The sequence below is a fragment of the Rhamphochromis sp. 'chilingali' genome, assembly GCF_963969265.1.
Source record: "Rhamphochromis sp. 'chilingali' genome assembly, chromosome: 12".
Taxonomy (NCBI): Eukaryota; Metazoa; Chordata; class Actinopteri; order Cichliformes; family Cichlidae; genus Rhamphochromis; species Rhamphochromis sp. 'chilingali'.
The window spans coordinates 10571628-10592011 of NC_137939.1; the positions used below are offsets into that span (position 1 = coordinate 10571628).

Sequence of the window (20384 nt, forward strand, 5' to 3'; positions counted from 1 at the left end):
TAGTGGAATCATTAATCCAAAATAATCCCTTAATTCATGCAGCAGCTATAACTTTATGTCTTTGCCGTATAATTTTTTACCTACAATGTAGTTTGGTCCTGTGATATAATCTGAATGCTGTATATATAACCTGTGGTGCTGTAGCCTGGAGTGGTAGTCCAATATGACGTCGGCGCAGAGGGAGCCCGTGATTGGCTGGTCAGTATGAGGAAGTTGCGAGGCGATTGTTGATTCCTGAGTAGTGAGATGGTGTAACTATATTATTATCAAAGCGAATAATAATGGTGAAGTTCTGATCCTGCGGGATTTTGCCGCGCGCCAGATTTGCGTCGTCTCCCGTGACGTTGTGAGTAAATAGGTAGCCGTGCAGCTGGATGATGTGACGCTCTGTGATCAGGACGGCTAACTGCTAGCTTAGCTTGGGAACTAGCTCAGTTGCCTAACCGGTGATATATCTGTGGTCGCCACCATTCATCCGTTTATATAGTCAGGCAAGTCGGTGGAGGTCCTGTTGTAGACCACACGGGACAGTTCGACCATTAGAAAAGTGATAAAATCGCAAAGACGAGGCTGTTAAGCGCAAAATAAACATTAACCTGTGTAAGCTAGGTTGCATCTTTTTCTCTAGCTGGCTGACGGTAAGGAAAAAACTTTAGCCAATATAATTTAGTTGAAGCTTAATTTTGGCTTAACTTGAAGTTTTTACTGTTTGGACAAAAACTTTTATTTCAATTTAATATCGACTTAGAAAAGAGTGCATATTAACCCTTATGTAATTTGGTGAACGCCGGTTACTGGGAGATGTAATCTGTAAGATCGATAGAAGTAAAATAAAATAAAATAAAATGAATAGAAATATTTGAGCGCGTCAGTAGATTTTATGTGACCAGAGCTGTAGACTCGCTCGTGTTTTCTTTATGTATATAATAGTTGGAATGATGTTCTGTAAGTTTTTGCCTCTTTTGGACCATCAGTACAAAAGCTGGTTTTATTACATGAAGTTTGGCGCATGCAGCCAATACACTGAGCCGGGGTTGTTTCTGCCAGCTGAGCTGATTAATGGTTGCTAGGGTGTTAATGAACAGAGTGAGCAGATCAGGACAAACTCATTGCTGTTGATGCACCTCATGGGAGGAGTGTGATTGAGGGGAGAGGGCGCAAATTAAAAAAATTGGCATTTAGCAATTGAAGAACAAATATATTTTATGTGTGCAACTTTGCCAGCTCTTTCACTAGGTAAATATTACTAGCTATAGTCTATTTTTAAGTTCTTATGCTATAGTCCCTGTATCTGTTAAGGCTGCGATTAAATGTTATTTCAGCAGCTCTTTTGTGTGATCATTTTCTTTGGGTGTCAGTGGGGATGAATACATAAATTGGCACATTTCTTTTGATTCTGAGCCGATTGTGAGAAACATACATACTGTTGTATTTTTCCCACATTCAAAATAACTTGAACAAAAGGCTTTGAAAATCATCTTCGACCAGCCTCACACAGTTGTGCGTCATCGCCCAGCATTTATTGTCACTTAGTTTTCATTCCTTTGTCGCAGTTTATATCCTGTATATTATACAGATACAGATCAGGTGTCACACTTTGCGTGACACCTGATCGCTCTACTCACGAAAGATTGCTGTGTCATGTCAGTTTACCTCCAGCCTGGCTGTGTGAGATGGAGGGCGGAAAGGACGTGCGAGTGGAATCTGCCCCATACTCCTGCTCCACCTGTGATGGAGGGGAGGTGCCTGCCCGCAACCTGACTCGAAGAAACAGAAAAGTCCGCAGCTTGAGCACTTCCTCAGCCAGCACCTCCTTTGAATACAGGTAAAGCAGTTGTCCACACATGAAACTTGATTTTATCTTTTTTTTTTAAGGTGGTAATGAGCCATGTTTAAAGTGCAAAGTCAGAAGAACAGTATTACTTATAACTTCAACCCCTCGTTTTTATCTTTCCTTAGGGTTATGGTCGTGTGAGTGTGAGTGAAAAATTGCTGATTCACTGGTCAAAACCTCCTGCTTATCAGAGACGTGACCCTGGTGCAGACTAACCTTTGAGCAAACAAACCAGGGCTTGCTGGATTTACAATATGCTTTAAGTTGTTGTCCAGTTGGTCAGCTCACTTTCATACAGAGCGTTGCTATAAAGGTCAAGATATTAATTCATTACTTCTCACTAAATTTGCAGTAACTCTGTCACACACATACACAGATACAAACAGCCACGAAGAGGCCCGCTACATGTAACGATGCCAAGTGTTCAGCCTGAAACATCCAGATGTTTTTTTCTTTTTTTTTTAAATGGTCCATGTTGCCATGACTATAGTCCAGTAATGCAATCGGTTAACCTGATTGCATTACTGCGCTACCACCTTGTAAGCAGATTGGAAAATGTTGAGACACAATCACAGTTGCAGCAGCTGAGACTTTTGTGAAATGGATTTGTGAGGGTATCTGACTTCACCTCTTTGGTTTGCTAACTGTTCATGTTGCAAGGTTTTTTTTTTTTTTCAGAAGCATTAAGATTTAGGAGGAATTTATCCTAATTGGGAAAGGACCCTTTTCATTGTAGCAAAGCAAAAAGTGAAGTGGACCTCCTTGGCTGAAAAGTAACTAACGTGAGTTTAGTTAAAAGCTTTCAATAAGACCAGAGCTTACGATAAGCGGATCACAGTTTGATATCTGTGTATTATTTTACTAATACAACGCAATACAATATCTTCTGTTGGAGTAGTTTTAAAAAAATGTTGTGACTCCACCTGCACTGTGATCCAGTGCTGGACTGAAATATTGATACATTCTCAGATTGCTTGAGAAGTTACGCAGAAGTAAAGCTTACGTACACAGCTGGTTGCTTGGGGACGTTGTAGGCTCTGGTAACCTAGGTGACCGTCTAATGCAAGGATGTCAAACTCATTTTACATCGTGGGTCAGATACAGCTCATTTAGATCTCAAGTGGGCCGGACCAGTGAAACTGCCCTTTAACTAAACATTTAGTCAGAGGTCAAGTACAGTTTTAGCAGCAAGTCTCGGGTTTGGTTAATTCACAGAATTTTTTTTGGACCCACTATAAAAAAAAAAAAGATTTCTATAATAGAGAACCTTTCTATTATTTAATTGTTTATCTAACACTTAACTAGTTTGGTGTGGTATGAGTGGTCATGTGGAGGTCTTTGTCAGTAGGAAAAGCTGTAAAGCATCTTCCAAAGCCTTCCAGGCCAATTCTGTCCCCCTGGCCTTATGTTTGGTCACATGTCAATCAACGATATACTTAAGTCTCATTGGTAGTCTCGTCAGTCTCTCACCTGAGACTGACCTGAGCAGTCTTTTTGCCCATAGTTGCTTGAAGTCACTAAATGCCATTTACTTTTATGCTCTCTGGTTGCTACCACCACAAATCCAAAGTACACACAGCTTTACTCTGTTTTTGTACTTTAGTGTCAGAGCTTCATCTTTTTATTTCTCTTCTCTTTTTTCCTTTGCCCATTTGGTGAATGTAAAAGTCTTAAAGTTGCATTACTTTTTGTTTTTTCTCCACTGGAGGGGAAAAATGACCCTAAAACAAGCTCACGACTGCTTATCGTTGATCGAACTGCTGTCACTTTAAAACATTTGCCTTTTCTCCACATCATCCCATTGGACTCCAGTTTTTTGGCGTTCTGACAAATACCAAAGCAGTGAGCGAAACAAGAGCAGCAACAGACTCTGTAGAGTTGCAGACTTGGTGATAACTGTCAGTGCTTTTGTCAGTGTGAGCAGCGGCTCTGGCGTTGCGCGTTAGTTTCTTTACATGTTTGTATGAAAATATCGTTCAGTGCAGCTTTAAGAGCGCGTAAACGGCAGATGGTGCATTCGCAGAGTGAGACGGCTAAGAGGATTTGATTGAGTGATTCAGCATGAAGGCTGCGTTTGCGCCGTCAGTGAATGCCATCGCTGACCTTTTGACCCCACACTCCAGTCACAATGCGTTAACAAAGCCTAATACAGACAGGTGCTTAAGATTTTCATTTTTTCCACTGCGCAGAAAGCAGATTTCTGTGAGCTCCAGAGTAAGTAAGTGGATAAGTAAGGCTTATAAAACAGCTTGTCGGGCTTAATTTCACCGATGCACTGTTAACACTGCACCTACGACAAACAGACGCCCCAAAAAAGTCTAAATCTGAACAAAGAACATTTCAAGCACTGGGCTGTAGCGCCACAGTTTACACTTTCACCTATCAAATGAAAGGTTTCCAGATCGACGCAGTGACACAAATAGAGACTCTAGTGGTGTGTCGAAGCTAAGTAGACACAAAATAAGCAAATATCGGCTGATTTGTGAATTCTGTAAATTCTGAACTTCCGCTTCTGTTTTGTAGACGTCTCCAACAGCCTTTGTTTCGCTTCCCCTTTTTTTTTCTTCTTTTTTTGTCTTGAAAACTGAAATTAAAAGTGTAATTTGTTTGGTGAAAACTTTGACAAAAAGAGTTGGTAACTTGGGAATTTCTAGAGACTAGCATCGGCATCAAAGGGTGAGTGACATCGTCTGGTCTTGAGCTCAGCTTCCAGTTTCCTGTAAACGAACAGATGACAGTAGAAGAGGTTGTGGGGTCAACTTATGCGCAGTTCGAGAAAGATGAGATCATTTTAAAATGCCTTGGAGTCTTCATTTGCGTTCTTGCCCAACTACTTGCTGTGTTTACATGTGAATGTTTTTTTTGTTTTTTTTTTTATCCTGTCTTTTAGGAGGACTCAATCACTTCATGGACCGAGCCCTGTGACGACATTCGGCCCCAAGGCATGCATGCTCCAGAACCCACATGCAGTAATGTAAGTCAAACAGGGAGAGTTTTTTTTATTTATTTTTTTTATTGTTGTCCACCTTTGGAAGTCATTCCTAAGCTTTAGTTTCAGTGTGAGTCATTGTACAGTGAACAGTAGTGAGTTTAGTGTGTCTTTGCATCACTAAAACCCACCTGTACAACAAAGCATCGTGTCATTGCTTTGAAATCCGGTTGGGCCTGTAAAGGGTTTTGGAGCAGAGAAAAGAGCAGTGTTGCTAATGTCCTTATTTGCAATAGCCAATAAAGACATGAGTGGTCAACTTTTGGACCAGTTCTTTTACCTTCAGTTATGCAATCCTGTAGTTAACTTTGACGCTAATCTAGCATGTCAGTCTTGTGTAGTTTTCGTAGCACAATGGGTCTAAATGCTGCAGTCAAATTAGCGTTAAAGGCTATAAAGGAGCTTTTTAGCATCACGGTGAGACTTGTGCCATCTGAACTTTTGCAAGTCCTTTCAGATCTGGATGATTTTAAGGCCTAGTTAAAGCTAGCAGCAGAGTCTGTTTTTCTGGCCTTTTTTGGAGAGGCACAAAGAAAAATAATCTGAAATAAGTGATTGTCACTAAGGAAGTGCTGTGGGCTCAGTATTGATAATAAAAGCAACACAATAGTGTCATAAAGTACACATTCATTTCAGTTATTGTTGGATCTCTTTTCTTTTTTTAAATGACCCATATAGATCTACTCTACACTTAAAAAAAGCATTTTTTTTTCTGTTTTTGTTTTTTAAACAAAAAACAGAAATGCATTTCTGTTCAGTTAAAAAAATAAAAAAAATAAAATAAATGAAAGAGTAGAACTGTTTTTAATCCTTTAAGACCGATTTAACACAAGCAAAGCAGGGCTAATACAGCTGACTGCTAATACACAGTCACTTTAGGTTTCCATGTTTCGAGTCAGGTTTTACTTTAAATCTAGAATAAAGCCTGAGCTGAGTTTGATGCTCTGAGGCTGTTTTCATGCTGATCTTCAAAAGCAGGTAAATTCCTCAGAGCTCAGGTCGTTGAACGCGTGCACATGCAGCACATACTCCAACGTGCCGAATATATATATATATATATATATATATATATATATATATATATATATATATATATATATATATATATATATATATATATATATATATATATATATATATATATATATATAGATATATATATATATATATATATATATATAGATATAAATAAATAAAACACCCAGCACGCCCCTGCGGGCGGTTTATCCTTCAAGCTCGGGTCCTCTACCAGAGGCCTGGGAGCTTGAGGGTCCTGCGCAGTATCTTAGCTTTTCCCAGGACTGCGCTCTTCTGGACAGAGATCTCCGATGTTGTTCCCGGGATCTGCTGGAGCCACTCGCCTAGCTTGGGAGTCACCGCACCTAGTGCTCCGATTACCACGGGGACCACCGTTACCTTCACCCTCCACATCCTCTCGAGCTCTTCTCTGAGCCCTTGGTATTTCTCCAGCTTCTCGTGTTCCTTCTTCCTGATATTGCTGTCATTCGGAACCGCTACATCGATCACTACGGCCGTCTTCTTCTGTTTGTCTACCACCACTATGTCCGGTTGGTTAGCCACCACCATTTTGTCCGTCTGTATCTGGAAGTCCCACAGGATCTTAGCTCGGTCATTCTCCACCACCCTTGGGGGCATCTCCCATTTTGACCTCGGGACTTCCAGGTTATACTCGGCACAGATGTTCCTGTACACTATGCCGGCCACTTGGTTATGGCGTTCCATGTATGCCTTGCCTGCTAGCATCTTGCACCCTGCTGTTATGTGCTGGATTGTCTCTGGGGCATCTTTACACATTCTGCACCTGGGGTCTTGCCTGGTGTGATAGACCCCAGCCTCTATGGATCTTGTACTCAGAGCTTGTTCTTGTGCTGCCATGATTAGTGCCTCTGTGCTGTCTTTCAGTCCAGCTTTGTCCAGCCACTGGTAGGATTTCTGGATATCAGCCACCTCCTCTATCTGCCGGTGGTACATACCGTGCAGGGTTTCTGCTGCCTGAGGTATTCACTGAGCACTCGGTCAGTTGGGGCTATATATATATATATATATATATATATATATATATATATATATATATATATATATATATATATATATATATATATATATATATATATATATATATATATATATATATATATATATATATATATATATATATATATATATATATATATATATATATATATATATATATATATATATATATATATATATATATATATATATATATATATATATATATATATATATATATATATATATATATATATATATATATATATATATATATATATATATATATATATATATATATTTTTTTTTTTTAGCCAACGCCTTTAACAATGATTAGCTAAATGTTCTGCACAAGATTGAAGACCATGTGCATACTAACTAATCAGTAACTTGATCAGCCGTCCACATTGTGCAGGACACGCCAGTATGAGGAAACAAGTGTAGAAAAAATACTGTTAAGCATGTGTCGGTGTCATGACTGACATGCTCCATAGTTTCTGAACTCCAGTGCAATTTTGCTGTAAAACTAGTTAACACAGCTTAAAAATCATTATCATTCACTTCTTTAAAATAATCAGTTTATGAGAACAAGTCTTCCATGTAAATGTGCCAATTTCCTCTTTTGTAACTTCCAAGTGTAAACGCAGCATGTTGCACATCGTTTGGTACTTCACGTCTAGTCTTTATCAGCCGGTTTCAGTGCTTAAAGTGGAACCTTGAATCCAAAATGAGCTTTAGCATTACACTAACATCATTCTTCATTGTTGTGTTGGCATTTATTAATTTGTCATCAGTGATTTCATTCTAAACAGAGCTTGGTTATTAGTGTTTATGAGTCTGTTGGGTGCTTCGTGATAATCACACATTGGATCACATCAGCGCATCTGCTTTCCTTTTTTTGAATCTGTCTGACAAATCTGTCAGAGGCACGCTGGGTTTAGTGTGCTGTGAAATGCAAATTTAGAAAAGCAAAAAGTGCAGACTAGCTGCAGGTTTGAGAAATTCTTTTTTTTAAATTATTTTATTTTATTTTAATTTTAACCTCAGATCACTCCATGCTTTATTTGAGGTTTAAGGTCATGTGCCTTGACTACTTAAGAGTGTTTGATTGTTTGGCCTCATAAATTTCTTGGTTGCCGTGTCTGGATGATAAGTGAGTGTCCTGCTGCGCATCTACCTTTAAACATAACGTGTAGCATCGAAGAACGCTGTGTTGCGTTGTCAAATAGAAAGAAGGGAACGTGAAGGTTCGAATAATGACTTTTACAACTGTTTAGATTGAGCATATCAACAACGATTTCTGTTCAGTTCTTCTCGTGTGGCTGAAAACAGCCTCACTGTTCTTTGTGTCCTGTGTGTTGAGCAAAATACCCAGAATAAGAGAAGCGTTATGGGTCCCTTTCACATTGCTGAACTTTATAATTACTTGGCTATGTGACACTTTCACTATGTTTAAGCTGTTACCGTTTGACCGTTGTGTCTTTCTGAGCCTCCATAAACATTAAAAATTATTTTAATTGACTATTTAGTAACACAACTTGCAACAGCATGCTTTTCTTTTTTTTTCTTCTTATGTTCCTGTGGTAATGGCTGGTTTCATGGACACAAGCATAAACCGTAATTAAAAAAAAAAAAAAAAAAAAAAAGCAGCCAGAGTGTAAATGTCTTAAACCTGCATTCTACCTGAAGGTCAAAAAATGGTCATAGCTGTGGCTGCAAAAACCTTTGTGGTCCTATAGACGTCTGTGGGAAAACATAACGCTTTCCTAGCGAGTTTATGGGCTCGGTCACTTTAACGTCCCACTCAATTTACAAAAAAAAAAGAAAAAAAAAAAGAGAGGAAGTCTGTTTGTTGTAAATCCTTGTCATTATGTTTCAAAATAGTGTTATCTACACACTCACTGGCCAAAAGGTGATCACTCACAAACCATTAGCGAATAAGCGTAGGAGCTTTGTGGTCATTCCTGCCCCTTTTTGTCACATCCTGTTGTTTGCAACCAAAGATGAAGGCGGCAGGACCGATCATGTCACGGCTTCAGATTGGGTGATGTCGCCGTGGTTACGTCCATCTTTTCTGCTGTCAGTCTCTTGGTCATTTTTTTTGTTGATACATTTTTTTTAAAAAGCCAAAGTTTCCTCAAATCTTGGATGCTCACCAATTTGCAAAGGAATCACCTTTTCAACTTTCATGTACAGGAATCCAGTAGTTTCTCTGCATAAAAGATTGCATGCAATCCAACATATTTTGATAATGTTGTTCAAGGTGTCAGCACTACTTGTTTCTTACAGTCACTGTGGCATCACTGTCATATACACGAGTCACCTTATTTGATTGTGCCCTAGATCACTCATCGTGCTGCAGTTAGGAAAGTCTTGACATTCAAACTGTTGATCTCTTGACTCGATCAATCACATAAGTGTCTGCGTTTGTTCAGGCAGATTAGCTCCCTTAAAGCTGCTCGACAGGTTAAAAGTAGCAAAACCAGACTATCTTTATTCCAAAGGCTGCACTGTAGTTCTTTTCAGGATAACCTGGTTTCACATATTCAGTGTTTACAAGTGTAATGTTTGCACCTACTGTGGACCCTCAGCTGCTGTGACCAGTAGGTGCTATGCTTTAGGGCAGTAGGAAGAAGGAAATGTGATTAAAGGTAAAGTAGCACCAGTTTAGACCTTCCTAACTGGAAACTCGCCTCTTACATCACACTCTGTGGAAGGGTGTGGCTGTGAGTGCTCAAAGCAGATGGATGCAGCCTTGTTTCACTCATTGTCGGCTTGTTTCGGGGAACTGCAGACACATGTGACAACATTGATACCCGACACCCTAAATACACCCTGAAAACTTCACAGTGCATTGTTCTGAAGACCAGCCATGCTACTCCCTTTGTTCTGTGTTGTGCCTCATTGCTTTGTTGACTTCCACTTGAAAGACGAGAGCTGAGGCAACTGTAGTCAAATCCGAAGTACCGCTGAATGCACACAGAGTGCTTATGTCATGCCTACATGTGCTAAAACATAATCAGAACTTATGTTAATTTTTTCCCACTAAGTAGAGATTTAATTGAACCAAATTAAACCTGGCCTTTTATTAAATCTACAAGTACGTTTAATTCCTTGTGATCAAAACTACTTAATTATCCAGAGTGGCCCAATGGTAGTGACAATATGTTTAATATATTATTTTGAGGTAAAGCCCAATGAGATGCACCAAGCGTGAGCAGTTCACACAAGCAGAGATAAGAAACAGAGTGTGCATTACTAGCATACCAGTGAACAGGTGTAGTGATTTACACATTTGTGATTTTGGGAGGAGACACAAATCCATTTAGGGTTGGCAGGAAGGGCATCTGTTGCAAAAACAGGCTAAATTAAGCGTGCAGAGAATAAGAAGAGTTCAAATTAGTTGGGTTTTTTGTTTGTTTGCTTCATAGAAATTTACTGTAATGTTAGGTTTTAGTGGAAGATTGAGGATGATCACTTTCTAAAGGACTCCCAGAAATGCCCCAAAAATATTTTACAGCAGGTACTATTCATAAACTTTGACTCAGCTCAGTTTTTTCTAATTATATAAATGTACACTGATGTGAAAATGTCAGCGGGGAGACTAAGGACAGCTAATGTCTGAAGGCAACTTCTTATTTGGTTTGTGACTTATTTGTGTTTCCTGTTACAGTCACACTGTAGGTTCCCATTATATCATGTGTGAAATGTGATTTTTATGCTATAATGTTTATCCTCTCAATAAAGTCCATATTGTTTAAGTCTCTCTCTGCTTACCGTAGAGCATGAGGAAGTTCAAATAGATCCTGGTGTAATACCATAACCCAGAATTGCATAATTTCCTAACAAAAGCTCTGTTGATGTGTTTGATTGTTTCCTTTCTTAAGCTGACAGGTCACATTAGTCATCTGTCATGCCCATTGGTCTAAGAGGCCTTTCATTGCATTGTACCAGGTCTATGAGCTCCGAGTTGTACCGGCGTGGTTTCAGTGTTTGAGATAATCACACCTGTCTGACAAGGAAGGTCCTTCCCAGAAATGGGCGGGTTCAGTACAGCAGAGTGGGCGGAGTCTGCGATGAAGTCAACTTTAAGATGAGTGAGAGGTCTGATTCAGCAGCAGAATGCAACAGGAAGGTTTAGTGTTAAGTCCTCGCTGGGCCAAATATAGCCACGGACGATCCATCAGCAGGGGTGGCGTTGCTGCTTGTTGTTGTTAGTTGTTTTCAGCGCATGGAGACACTTCCAGCCTCTCAGACTGCCGGTGGCTGACTCGCGACTGGACTTCAGGAAGCAAACTGATTCAGCTGCTATAATGTGCAGCTTTCAAGGAAGTAGTTAGAAGCGGAATGAACTGTTTTGTCAGAACGGGCCACGACGACAGAGCCCCGTTCTCCAGCTGAGTCATCCTGAAGCAGCATCTCCATTACATGTGTACAGTTATGAAGTTCAACCAGTGTGTACTGCAGGACGCTCCTGCGAGCCACAGCGAGAACAGGGTCTGGAAATGGTGAGAAGGCTTTCTAGCATCTTCTGTCTTTCTCAACAGAGAGAACATGTTCAATGGGTGAAATATTAACTGGCATGCCACCGCTGCCAGACAGATGTTCAGAGAGTTGCACTCCAGTGACCTGCAGTGTAGGTAATATTAAACTGCTTCTTAAGTTTAGACAGAGAATTCCACTTTATTTTTGCGGCTCGGTAACAAAAATAAACATTTAAAAGTTGTTGTTTATGTGTGCCGGGCTTACTGATTGAAAGGGGAAGGTCAGGCTGAGCATGCTTTGAGGTGGTCAGAGGAGAAACTGTCCATGAATGGATCACAGCTTGTCGCTGCTTCAAATGCTAATGAAGTTTTGCTTTTGTCTCATGTGATTGTGTTTGAAAGCAGGCCTGCACTGCTCAGTTTTAGATGTTTGGACACGTGTGTGTGTGTGTGTGTTCAGGTCAGTCAGAGCCAAATCATTCGAAATGTTTTACTACATGTAACTAGTCCTCTTGTTTTAAAGAATGTACCAGCCCTCACAGCCTTTGTAAGTAATCTGTGATTGTTCTAATTTTGAGTTTGGGGGTATTTTGTCTTTACGTCATTTTAGGGTTTTTTTGTTTTTTAAAGAAAGGGGAACTGAATGTGTCATTGCTTTTTCATCTGTTATGGTGGGAGTTTCGTAGGTGTGTTTGCTGTGGGGTTTTTTTTGGGGGGGGGGGTTTTAAACACTGGTCACTGTTTTATCATATGGGGTAAGTCGGAGTGTGTTGCTTTAACAGTGTGGCAGCTGTTTTAGAAGCATGTAATATGTCCTTGGGTGAGGATTAAAGCTTTAAGGATGTTGAGTCAATCTATTGCGTTGATTCCTGTGACATTGATTCAGAAGAAGTGAAAAAGCGGGTCAGTGTGGTTGTTGCTGCAACTTCCAAATTTTTAGCATTAAAAAAAAATAGCAGGTCATGTGCATTTGCTGTTGACAGAAAGCTGTAAACTATATGTAGAGATGTAAGGTCTCAACACACTCACGGAGGGAAGAACCGTTACAGGCTGATGGAACAACTTCAGCACCACAGATATGATTTGGTACTTTGTCTGATTCCTGTGGTCACCCACACATTCAGTGCTGATTTCACAGAAATACTCATGTAGGTTAATGCATTATTTAATAATTATTCATTTTTGTATGTGTTTGCATGTCCAACTGTATCCATGAATGCGCTGAAGTCTTGTCATGAGTAGTTTTGGAAGTTTTTGCACCAGGATAGCCACATGATTTTATTTCATTCCTGAGGTCTATGCTCGTTCTACAGCTGAAATTGAAATGTTGAAGTTTTATTGATAACAGATAAGGGAGAAGTTGTTCTGTGAAAATCTATTCCTCTCGGTAATTTATCCACCTGACTGTAACGAGGCTCAACACCCCACAAAAAGTCATGCTGATGCTAAGCTAATTAATGTTCATTTTGTTTCAAAGCTAATGCTGGGTCGGTGTATAATACTCCTATTGTATCATGCATTTTAAGTGGCTTTAGTGGTTTGATCCAAACGTTTATTAAAGGATTTACTGAAATGTGTAGATGCGGTTTGATTAAAATCAATAAGGAAGGATTTTAAAAAGCTCTTATATGAAAGTGTGTTTTTAAAATAAATAAATAAATAAAAAATAATGAGTATGTTTGACTGTGCAGTTATGCTACTGGTGACGGAGCCTGAATAATTTCTGACTTTTCACTCCTGTAACTTTAATTGCATATATTTCCAGGGCTGTAAAACCAGCTTCTTGCATAGGAACTGCTTGTACAGAAACTAGAATCAGCTGATTCTAGAGTCATTAAGTTCCTAATATGTATGGCAGAGCTGTAACTAACTCAGGTCAGCAGACTTATCTCTTTTTAACCTGTGAGAGTTTCATCCGTCCTGTTAGTTTCTACTTCAACGTTTTAATCAGATGTTTGTTTGTTTTTTCTTGCATATTTTGCAGTTTTGTAAGGATTTTAATAACCGAGATGATCATGGGGTTGAGTCAGAACCCTGCAGACAGATTCACAAGTGTGTGGCAGCAGAGCTAGACAGTAAGCCGACATGTCTAATTGGATAGGTTCTGAGCAGCCTTGGTGGCGATGAACAAGAGGAATTTTCAGTTAGCTGATACAAGATGTGTTGACTAAGATCTCGGTGCTCACGTCCCAGGCCCTTTACGTAAGCCGGTGATGCAGCTCGGTGCCGTTTTGCACCAAGTGACGATGTCTTTGTTCGGACCTGTTTCTTTGTTCAGGCACATTCAGGATCCCGCCAGCCAGAGGCTGACGTGGAACAAACCACCAAAAAGTGTCCTTGTCATCAAGAAGATCCGAGATGCCAGTCTGCTACAGCCTTTCAAAGAGCTCTGCAGGTTCCTCACCGAGGTAACCACAAACCGAAGGGCGGGGGGCAGCGTTTGTTGGTGGGAAGCTGCTGAGTGTTAATGTTATACCGCATGTCCAGTAAAAATAACAGGCTCTCGATTGTCGTGTGTCATTTAGGTGAAAAGCATGATTGTTTACGTGGAAAAGAAAGTCCTGGAGGACCCAGCCATTTCAGGCGATGAAAACTTTGCGGCCGTTACAAAGAAATTCTGCACTTTCAGAGAAGGTAGGGACACCAGTCATCTCTGATCCAGTTACATGAAGTGTTTATAACTTTTCTTTTTTTAAAATAAGAGATTTAAATGAGCTGTTGTCTACATATCTCTTAGATCTCGACGACATCTCCAACCGTGTAGACTTTATAATCTGTCTCGGTGGAGATGGAACTTTGCTGTACGCATCTTCGCTCTTCCAGGTATTCAGCCGGTTGCCCACGCCGCACTCTGTGCGTTTTTGCTTTTGCTGCTGTAAACATAACCGTCTCCTCCCATCGTAGGAGAGCGTTCCACCAGTCATGTCCTTCCACCTGGGTTCCCTGGGCTTTCTGACCCCATTCAAATTTGAAAACTACCAGTCTCAGGTCAACCAAATTATTGAAGGTAATGAATGTTTTCTAACTGGTCTTTCAGCCTCCATGTTTGTATGACCTACTTGTACAAATCTTTCCATTCTTTTTGCGTAGCTGAAAGTTTTTGTGTGTTATTTTCCGTAAAGGAAGCTTAAAGCATTTGTACTGATTGCAGGTAACGCTGCCATTGTCTTAAGAAGTCGCTTGAAAGTGCGGGTGCTCAAAGAGAACTGGGAAAAGAAGTCCAGGGTGGACGAAAAGGGGATCATTTTGACCAACGGGGACATTGAAAGTAGCCGCAAAGCCATGCAGTATCAGGTAATGTGTCCACCTCGCATTGGGACATAGACATTCAAACTGTTCCTGCTGCAGAATGCAGATTCACAGACGATTGTCCCCTGTAGGTTAGAGCTTCTGGTTCTCCGATAAAAGTTTTTGTCACATAACTGCAGGGTCCAGCTCCCCTCGCAGCCTCAGCCCGCGCTAAAAATAGGTCAAAACGGCTCGCTAATGCAGTTTGCTCGTCCTGACTCGGCCGTCTTCAAAGAAGGCGCCTGCAGGCTGCTGTTTAAAGAGCGGCAGGAGCAAACTGAGTCATTAGCGAAATGTAGCTCTGACCGCATGTATGAGGTTAATGGCTTCTGACAAATATTTGTACTGGCACAAATCCAACAGTGTGGTGCGAGTGGGTGACATCATATCAGCAGACATGGGGGTTGTGGCAAATTGAAAATCGTTTGATGTGTGAATTGTGTTTTTTTTTTTTTTTTTTTTTTTTTTTTTTTTTCTCCTCCCTCCCACAAATCTGCAGGTACTGAATGAGGTGGTGGTGGACCGAGGACCCTCCTCCTATCTCTCTAACGTAGACCTGTTCTTGGATGGACACCTCATTACTACGGTGCAGGGAGATGGTGAGTGGCATGAGAGCGCGGAGACTTCGAGGCCGTCCAGAATCAGGGCGTGCTGACAGTGAAATCAGATCAGTGCTGCGTGCTGATAAGGCTAACAACAGTTTTGCTTCACTATGTGCTTATTAGAATGAAAACAACAGAATTTGAGAACAAACAAAGGAATTTGAATGAAAACAACGGAATTTGAATGAAAACAACGGAATTTGAATGAAAACAACGGAATTTGAATGAAAACAATGGAATTTGAATCAAAACAATGGAATTAGAAATGGTGGGTTTTAAAGGTAGAAAAGCCAAATGGCTGCTCTCTGGGACTCTTAAGTGTTCAGGATATCCATGAGTCACTGCAAAGGTTTGGCTTTTTTATTTTAGGAAGAAAAATGTCTAGAAGCTTCTGCACAAAGTTCTTCTTCTGCACAAGAATTACTAAGGGGTGACGGTCAGTCAGAGATGCAGGCTGAACTTTGCCCTTCGTTACACTCTTTTGATGGCTCAGTGCATTAAGTACCTGGGCTTCAGTGAAAATGTGCTTTTGCATCTCTGTCCACTCAGGTGTGATAGTCTCCACACCCACAGGCAGCACAGCGTACGCAGTGGCAGCAGGAGCTTCCATGATCCATCCCAACGTCCCAGCCATCATGATCACCCCCATCTGCCCGCACTCTCTCTCCTTCAGACCAATCGTGGTGCCGGCCGGGGTGGAGCTCAAGGTACTGGCGAACTTGCCAAAAAAGCTCATTCATCACGTGCATTTGCTATTATTTATTTGTTTTAACAAGAAACAGGCAAGTCTTACAAGTAGATCTCGTTTGAATCTGAGCGGTAACGCCACACACACAAAAGATGAAGCATGTTCTTTCTGTGACGTCTGCATTTTTTTTCTGCGTTGCCTCTCAGATAATGCTCTCATGTGACGCCAGAAACACAGCATGGGTGTCGTTTGATGGACGAAAGAGACAAGAGATCTGCCACGGGGACAGGTTAGTCTGGATGCCGAGGCCATGATATAGACATAGACACACACTTGATAAGTTTAACGCCCCTGCAGCTGCCTCAACACTTAAAGGCTTTGTTATGTAACCTTATCAACCTGCCTTAATGGGCTTGAGTCCATGAGTGTCTCCTGAGTCCGATCCAGCTTCTTCCTTTATGTAACTCAGCAAAAACATAATCAGCTTTCTGGTTATTGGAAGAGAGCTGCCAGGATTCCTCAGTAAATGCCTGCTGTTTTCTTCTTCTTTTTTTTTTTTATAAGGAAGTTTGAAGACAACACCTCTTTTGTTGAGACTGCAAACAATGAACATTTTCTTTCCTTGTTCAGTCCTTAAAAAGTACAACTCCTTTCATTTATTTATTTATTTTTTTCCCATTTCAATTCTTGCTCCAGTATTACCATCACCACTTCCTGCTTCCCCGTTCCATCGATCTGCTTCCGGGACCCGGTTAATGACTGGTTCGAGAGCCTGGCCCAGTGCTTACACTGGAACGTGAGGAAGAAGCAGAACTACCTCAGCTCAGAGGATGAGGAATTCTGAGGCCTTCTTCGGGGTCTCCTTAAAGTCTTGGTTTTAGCTTGACCGTTCTCTGTGCCATTTTTTTTTTCTTTTTTTTCCATCTTTTACGGATAGAAGGTCTCACCAAACTCTCTTCAAAAAAATAAAAAAATCTGTTATAATAGTTTTCAGTAAAACGAGGTTGCTACAGCCCCTCATTTCATCCACCTTCATGGCAACAGTTTTAGTTCCCCCACCCCCTCATGAAGACAGCTTTCTTTTGATTGGCTGCGCTTTGTAAACAGAAGGTTAGGGATTGTCTGTTCTCACTGACATCATAAATACCCAAAACTAGAAGGAAAAAAATGACTGAGCAGTTTGAAGCTCTACCAGTGTACCACTGTGCATATATGATAGAAAATAAGGACAAGCATTCAAGGTCCTTTTAATTAAAAAAACAAACAAACAACTAATACTAAGTCCTACTTTCTAAAATACTGTTTCATCATTCTTGTTTTTTGGTAAACATTTCGTTCACGACAGTAAAAAGCTAAGCTCCTGTAACGACTGCAATTGGCTGAAATGTGGACGCTGCGACATGCCCTTAAAATTCAAAATATGACTTTAATAAATAAAAACAAATGAGCATTTTTAAAAGCATTAGTTAAAGAAAATTAAACCAAATAAAAAAAAATTTTCTTTGTGAACTTTGAAGCATTAATACAATTTCCCAAATGTTCCCACTGGACGTTCGGTGTGTAAGACTTTTAAAACAATGGATTTTTGAATGGAGTTTGGTTCCACTATTACTCCAGGATCTGAATGCTGTGAAAACCTCTCCTTTCTTGAAGTTGAAACTTCAGCTTGTTAACAAAGTGTTTTGACTAAAAATGAAAAGGAAATGCAACACTTGAAGTGATCTTGTACTGAAACTTAAAGGTCAGTTGTGGTTATCAGATGGTGGTTATCAGATGTGTCGTAGCACTTTTTAATCAGATGGCAGGGTAAAAACTAGCTCTCTGTGGGGGTGACGGCAGAGTTGCACCTTCCAGGAAAGATCCAACTCTGGTAAAAAAAAAAAATATGGATGTAATGCTATCAATGAAAGGCAAATGTTGTTTTTAGAGTTTTTTTTTAGTTGCGTCTCATGGAGGAGCAGATTTAAAGTACATCTACCTAGCAACACAACATTACAGACTGTGCCTTAAACACTGGTATCATTCATGTAAAGAAGTAATATTTTTCAAGGTTTACACCACACTTTAAAAACAAAAACAAAAATCACAGATTTGTGTTTTTGTGCATTCTCATTGTTACCACATTGTGACTGTTTGTCTGCGCTGTTCACAGCACTTGATTGTCACTCGTTTGTGTCATTTATTACATTGTGTAATATCTCTACTATCAACCACGGGGTGAACACTAGGAGGCGGTATCCATTCCAGGCTAAGAGAACACAGATTGGAAGTCTTCGTATTTCATACTTTGTATTTTTAAAGTCTGCTTTTTAAAATGTGCTTTAAGCCATAGTATATTTTATAGACCAATGTCTGTGGGCTGTGGGTGGTTTAATGGTCTGTGTGTGAGACTTTGGATCTGTTCTTATCAGTTTACCCCTGTGCTGCCTTTCGTGATTACTTTGAGGTGGCCTGCCTTACATGTCTGTTCGGGCTTAGTGCCCGGAAGTTAATATATATGTGTTGTGAATTGGCTCAACAAACTGTGTCAGGGTGAAAAGATGAATAGCTTTCATCTGTAACGCTAAACAAAAACCACCCGAGCACTAACAGCTAATTATTCCTTAAACCTTTGAGTATGTATATAAATGTAATGTTTGAATAAGATGTATTTTGTAAAGTTCATGTGTTTATTAACAGTTTCTAATGTATTACTAATGGATAATAAATCTATTTAGTACTTTTTCTTTTACATTCTTTGGTTGTAAATTCTGTTTCACTGATGAAGACCAATCTGCTTTTAGCAGTTCTGCTCATCCAACTGAATTTCTAGCACGGTGTCATTGGACAGAAGTACAAACTGAGTTAAATATCTCTTGAAATGCATTCCAGGACAAAGTGAAAAATGTCATTTCTGACGTGGACGGTGGCAGAATTATTTCAAATGTTGGTCTGAACTGTTTAATCTCAGTTTAAAAACACACACGCGAAGTTCAGTAAGATAACCAGGCTTTGACGACCCTTCTGTGAAGCATTGTCAACTCTCAAAGTGCTTTTCACTTTTGTAAATGGCAATTTTGTATGAGTACACTTGTTAATGTTTCTAATATGGAGTCTGATATTTTTCCCAAAACATTTAATAAACAGGGTTAACCAACAACTGTCTGATCATGTGCTTCGACAAATGAAACCAGTTATATGATAAAATCACGGGCATTTGCACAGAGTTACTTTAAGTACAGTCCTGAGTCACATGGTACTCGAGATCCCCCAACGCCATGGAGTGAAGTGCAGGCTTCAGTGAGAAGTAGATGGATCAGCTGGTCCCGTGTCAGGTCTTTGCTGACTTTCCCCCCCTCTTTCTTAAGGACGTAACTTTCAGATAATGTTCACCTGCTGTAGATCAGTATTTTATTTTATTTTTAAAGTCCTGCCACTTTTTTGTCCTTCGTCCTGTCCAGTTTCCCCAAAATGTTTAAGTACACACGTACACAAGTACATCACGCCAAGTTATAAGTTTTCACCCGATAGCTCTGTTTTGTGACGTTTCCAGCAACAAGGAGCCTAAAGAAACCGTTTAAAATAGCTACTTTGCCCAGTTGCCTGTTATAGAGACACAACACCGGTTCATCCTTTGATAAGGTGTTTTTTATGCTTGAATGATTCATCATGATTCAGTTTTAAGTGGCTTAACATACACAAAAACATTCCTCTGAAAATCCTCGTGTAAAAGGTGACTGAAAAGACCACTTTAAAAAGTTACGTTGACGTCAGCCTGTTATTGTGACGTCAAATGTTGTTGTACTTCTCTCCATGCCCTTTCATATGATACATGGTTTCTTGGGCAGTGACAATTATGGTCAAGGTCAAATACAAGGCCTGGTATATTGTTGTGAAGTTTGAAAACAATCCACTAAGAATTGTGGGTAATATAAAGTTATTAGTGATTTTCACTTTTGGTCTGACCTTGAACTTGACCCTAAATTAAATCAGCTCGAGCTGTTATTGGTATGTACCATCACACAAAATTTGAAAATGATATATTGAAAACTGGGCGATACACTGCTAACGAACAGACGGACAAACAGAAGGATTACACACTCCCTCCCTTTGGAGAAGTACAACAACGTCTGGCTCACTGAAAGCAAAATATGAGGAGTGGATCGAGACTTGCACAGAGCTGCATGTCCCAAAAAGATCAGTAAATCAAAATGTCAAAGTTTTTGTTAAAATACTTTATTAAGAACTTTGGATGAAAAAAACAGGAGCGCATGAAAGTGCAGCAGACAGTTTAAAAAATATGTCAATAAAAACACGGCTAGTCGTGGTGGTCGACTGCACGAGTTAATTTACACATTTCTAATTTTAAAAAGCAAACTTAAATCAGTCATAACTGTGAATACAATTTACAGGAAGAAATCACATTTTTTAAAAAGTGGAGGATGTTGGCAACGCTACAAAACTCGATTTAGGTGTTAAAATGCAT

General features: G+C 39.9%; 1 protein-coding gene across 4 annotated transcripts; it reads left to right on the forward strand.

The window, feature by feature from the left end:
* The first annotated feature begins 189 nt into the window (after nucleotides 1–189).
* nadka (NAD kinase a) lies at nucleotides 190–19058 on the forward strand. Of its 4 annotated transcripts, none has more exons than XM_080899517.1 (12): nucleotides 190–346; nucleotides 1649–1825; nucleotides 4725–4808; nucleotides 13620–13749; nucleotides 13867–13975; nucleotides 14079–14164; nucleotides 14246–14348; nucleotides 14493–14635; nucleotides 15129–15228; nucleotides 15781–15938; nucleotides 16126–16208; nucleotides 16616–19058. In XM_080899517.1, exons 2-12 carry the CDS (start codon nucleotides 1674–1676, stop codon nucleotides 16761–16763), a joined length of 1296 nt encoding a protein of 431 aa, XP_080755643.1. In that variant the 5' UTR covers nucleotides 190–346; nucleotides 1649–1673; the 3' UTR covers nucleotides 16764–19058. The 4 variants fall into 4 exon arrangements, with proteins under 4 accessions (XP_080755643.1, XP_080755644.1, XP_080755645.1 ...); XM_080899518.1 differs by lacking the exon at nucleotides 190–346 and adding an exon at nucleotides 365–638; XM_080899519.1 differs by lacking the exon at nucleotides 190–346 and adding an exon at nucleotides 668–1236.
* Nucleotides 19059–20384: the final 1326 nt, after the last annotated feature.

What these genes read in the sequence shown, in the direction of transcription:
- nadka (XM_080899517.1), top strand. Translation starts at nt 1,674, where the DNA reads ATGGAGGGCGGAAAGGACGTGCGAGTGGAATCTGCCCCATACTCCTGC. An exon ending in AGCACCTCCTTTGAATACAG is followed by an intron (nt 1,826 to 4,724) that starts GTAAAGCAGTTG and finishes CCTGTCTTTTAG; the next exon opens with GAGGACTCAATCACTTCATG. An exon ending in GGTCAACCAAATTATTGAAG is followed by an intron (nt 14,349 to 14,492) that starts GTAATGAATGTT and finishes TACTGATTGCAG; the next exon opens with GTAACGCTGCCATTGTCTTA.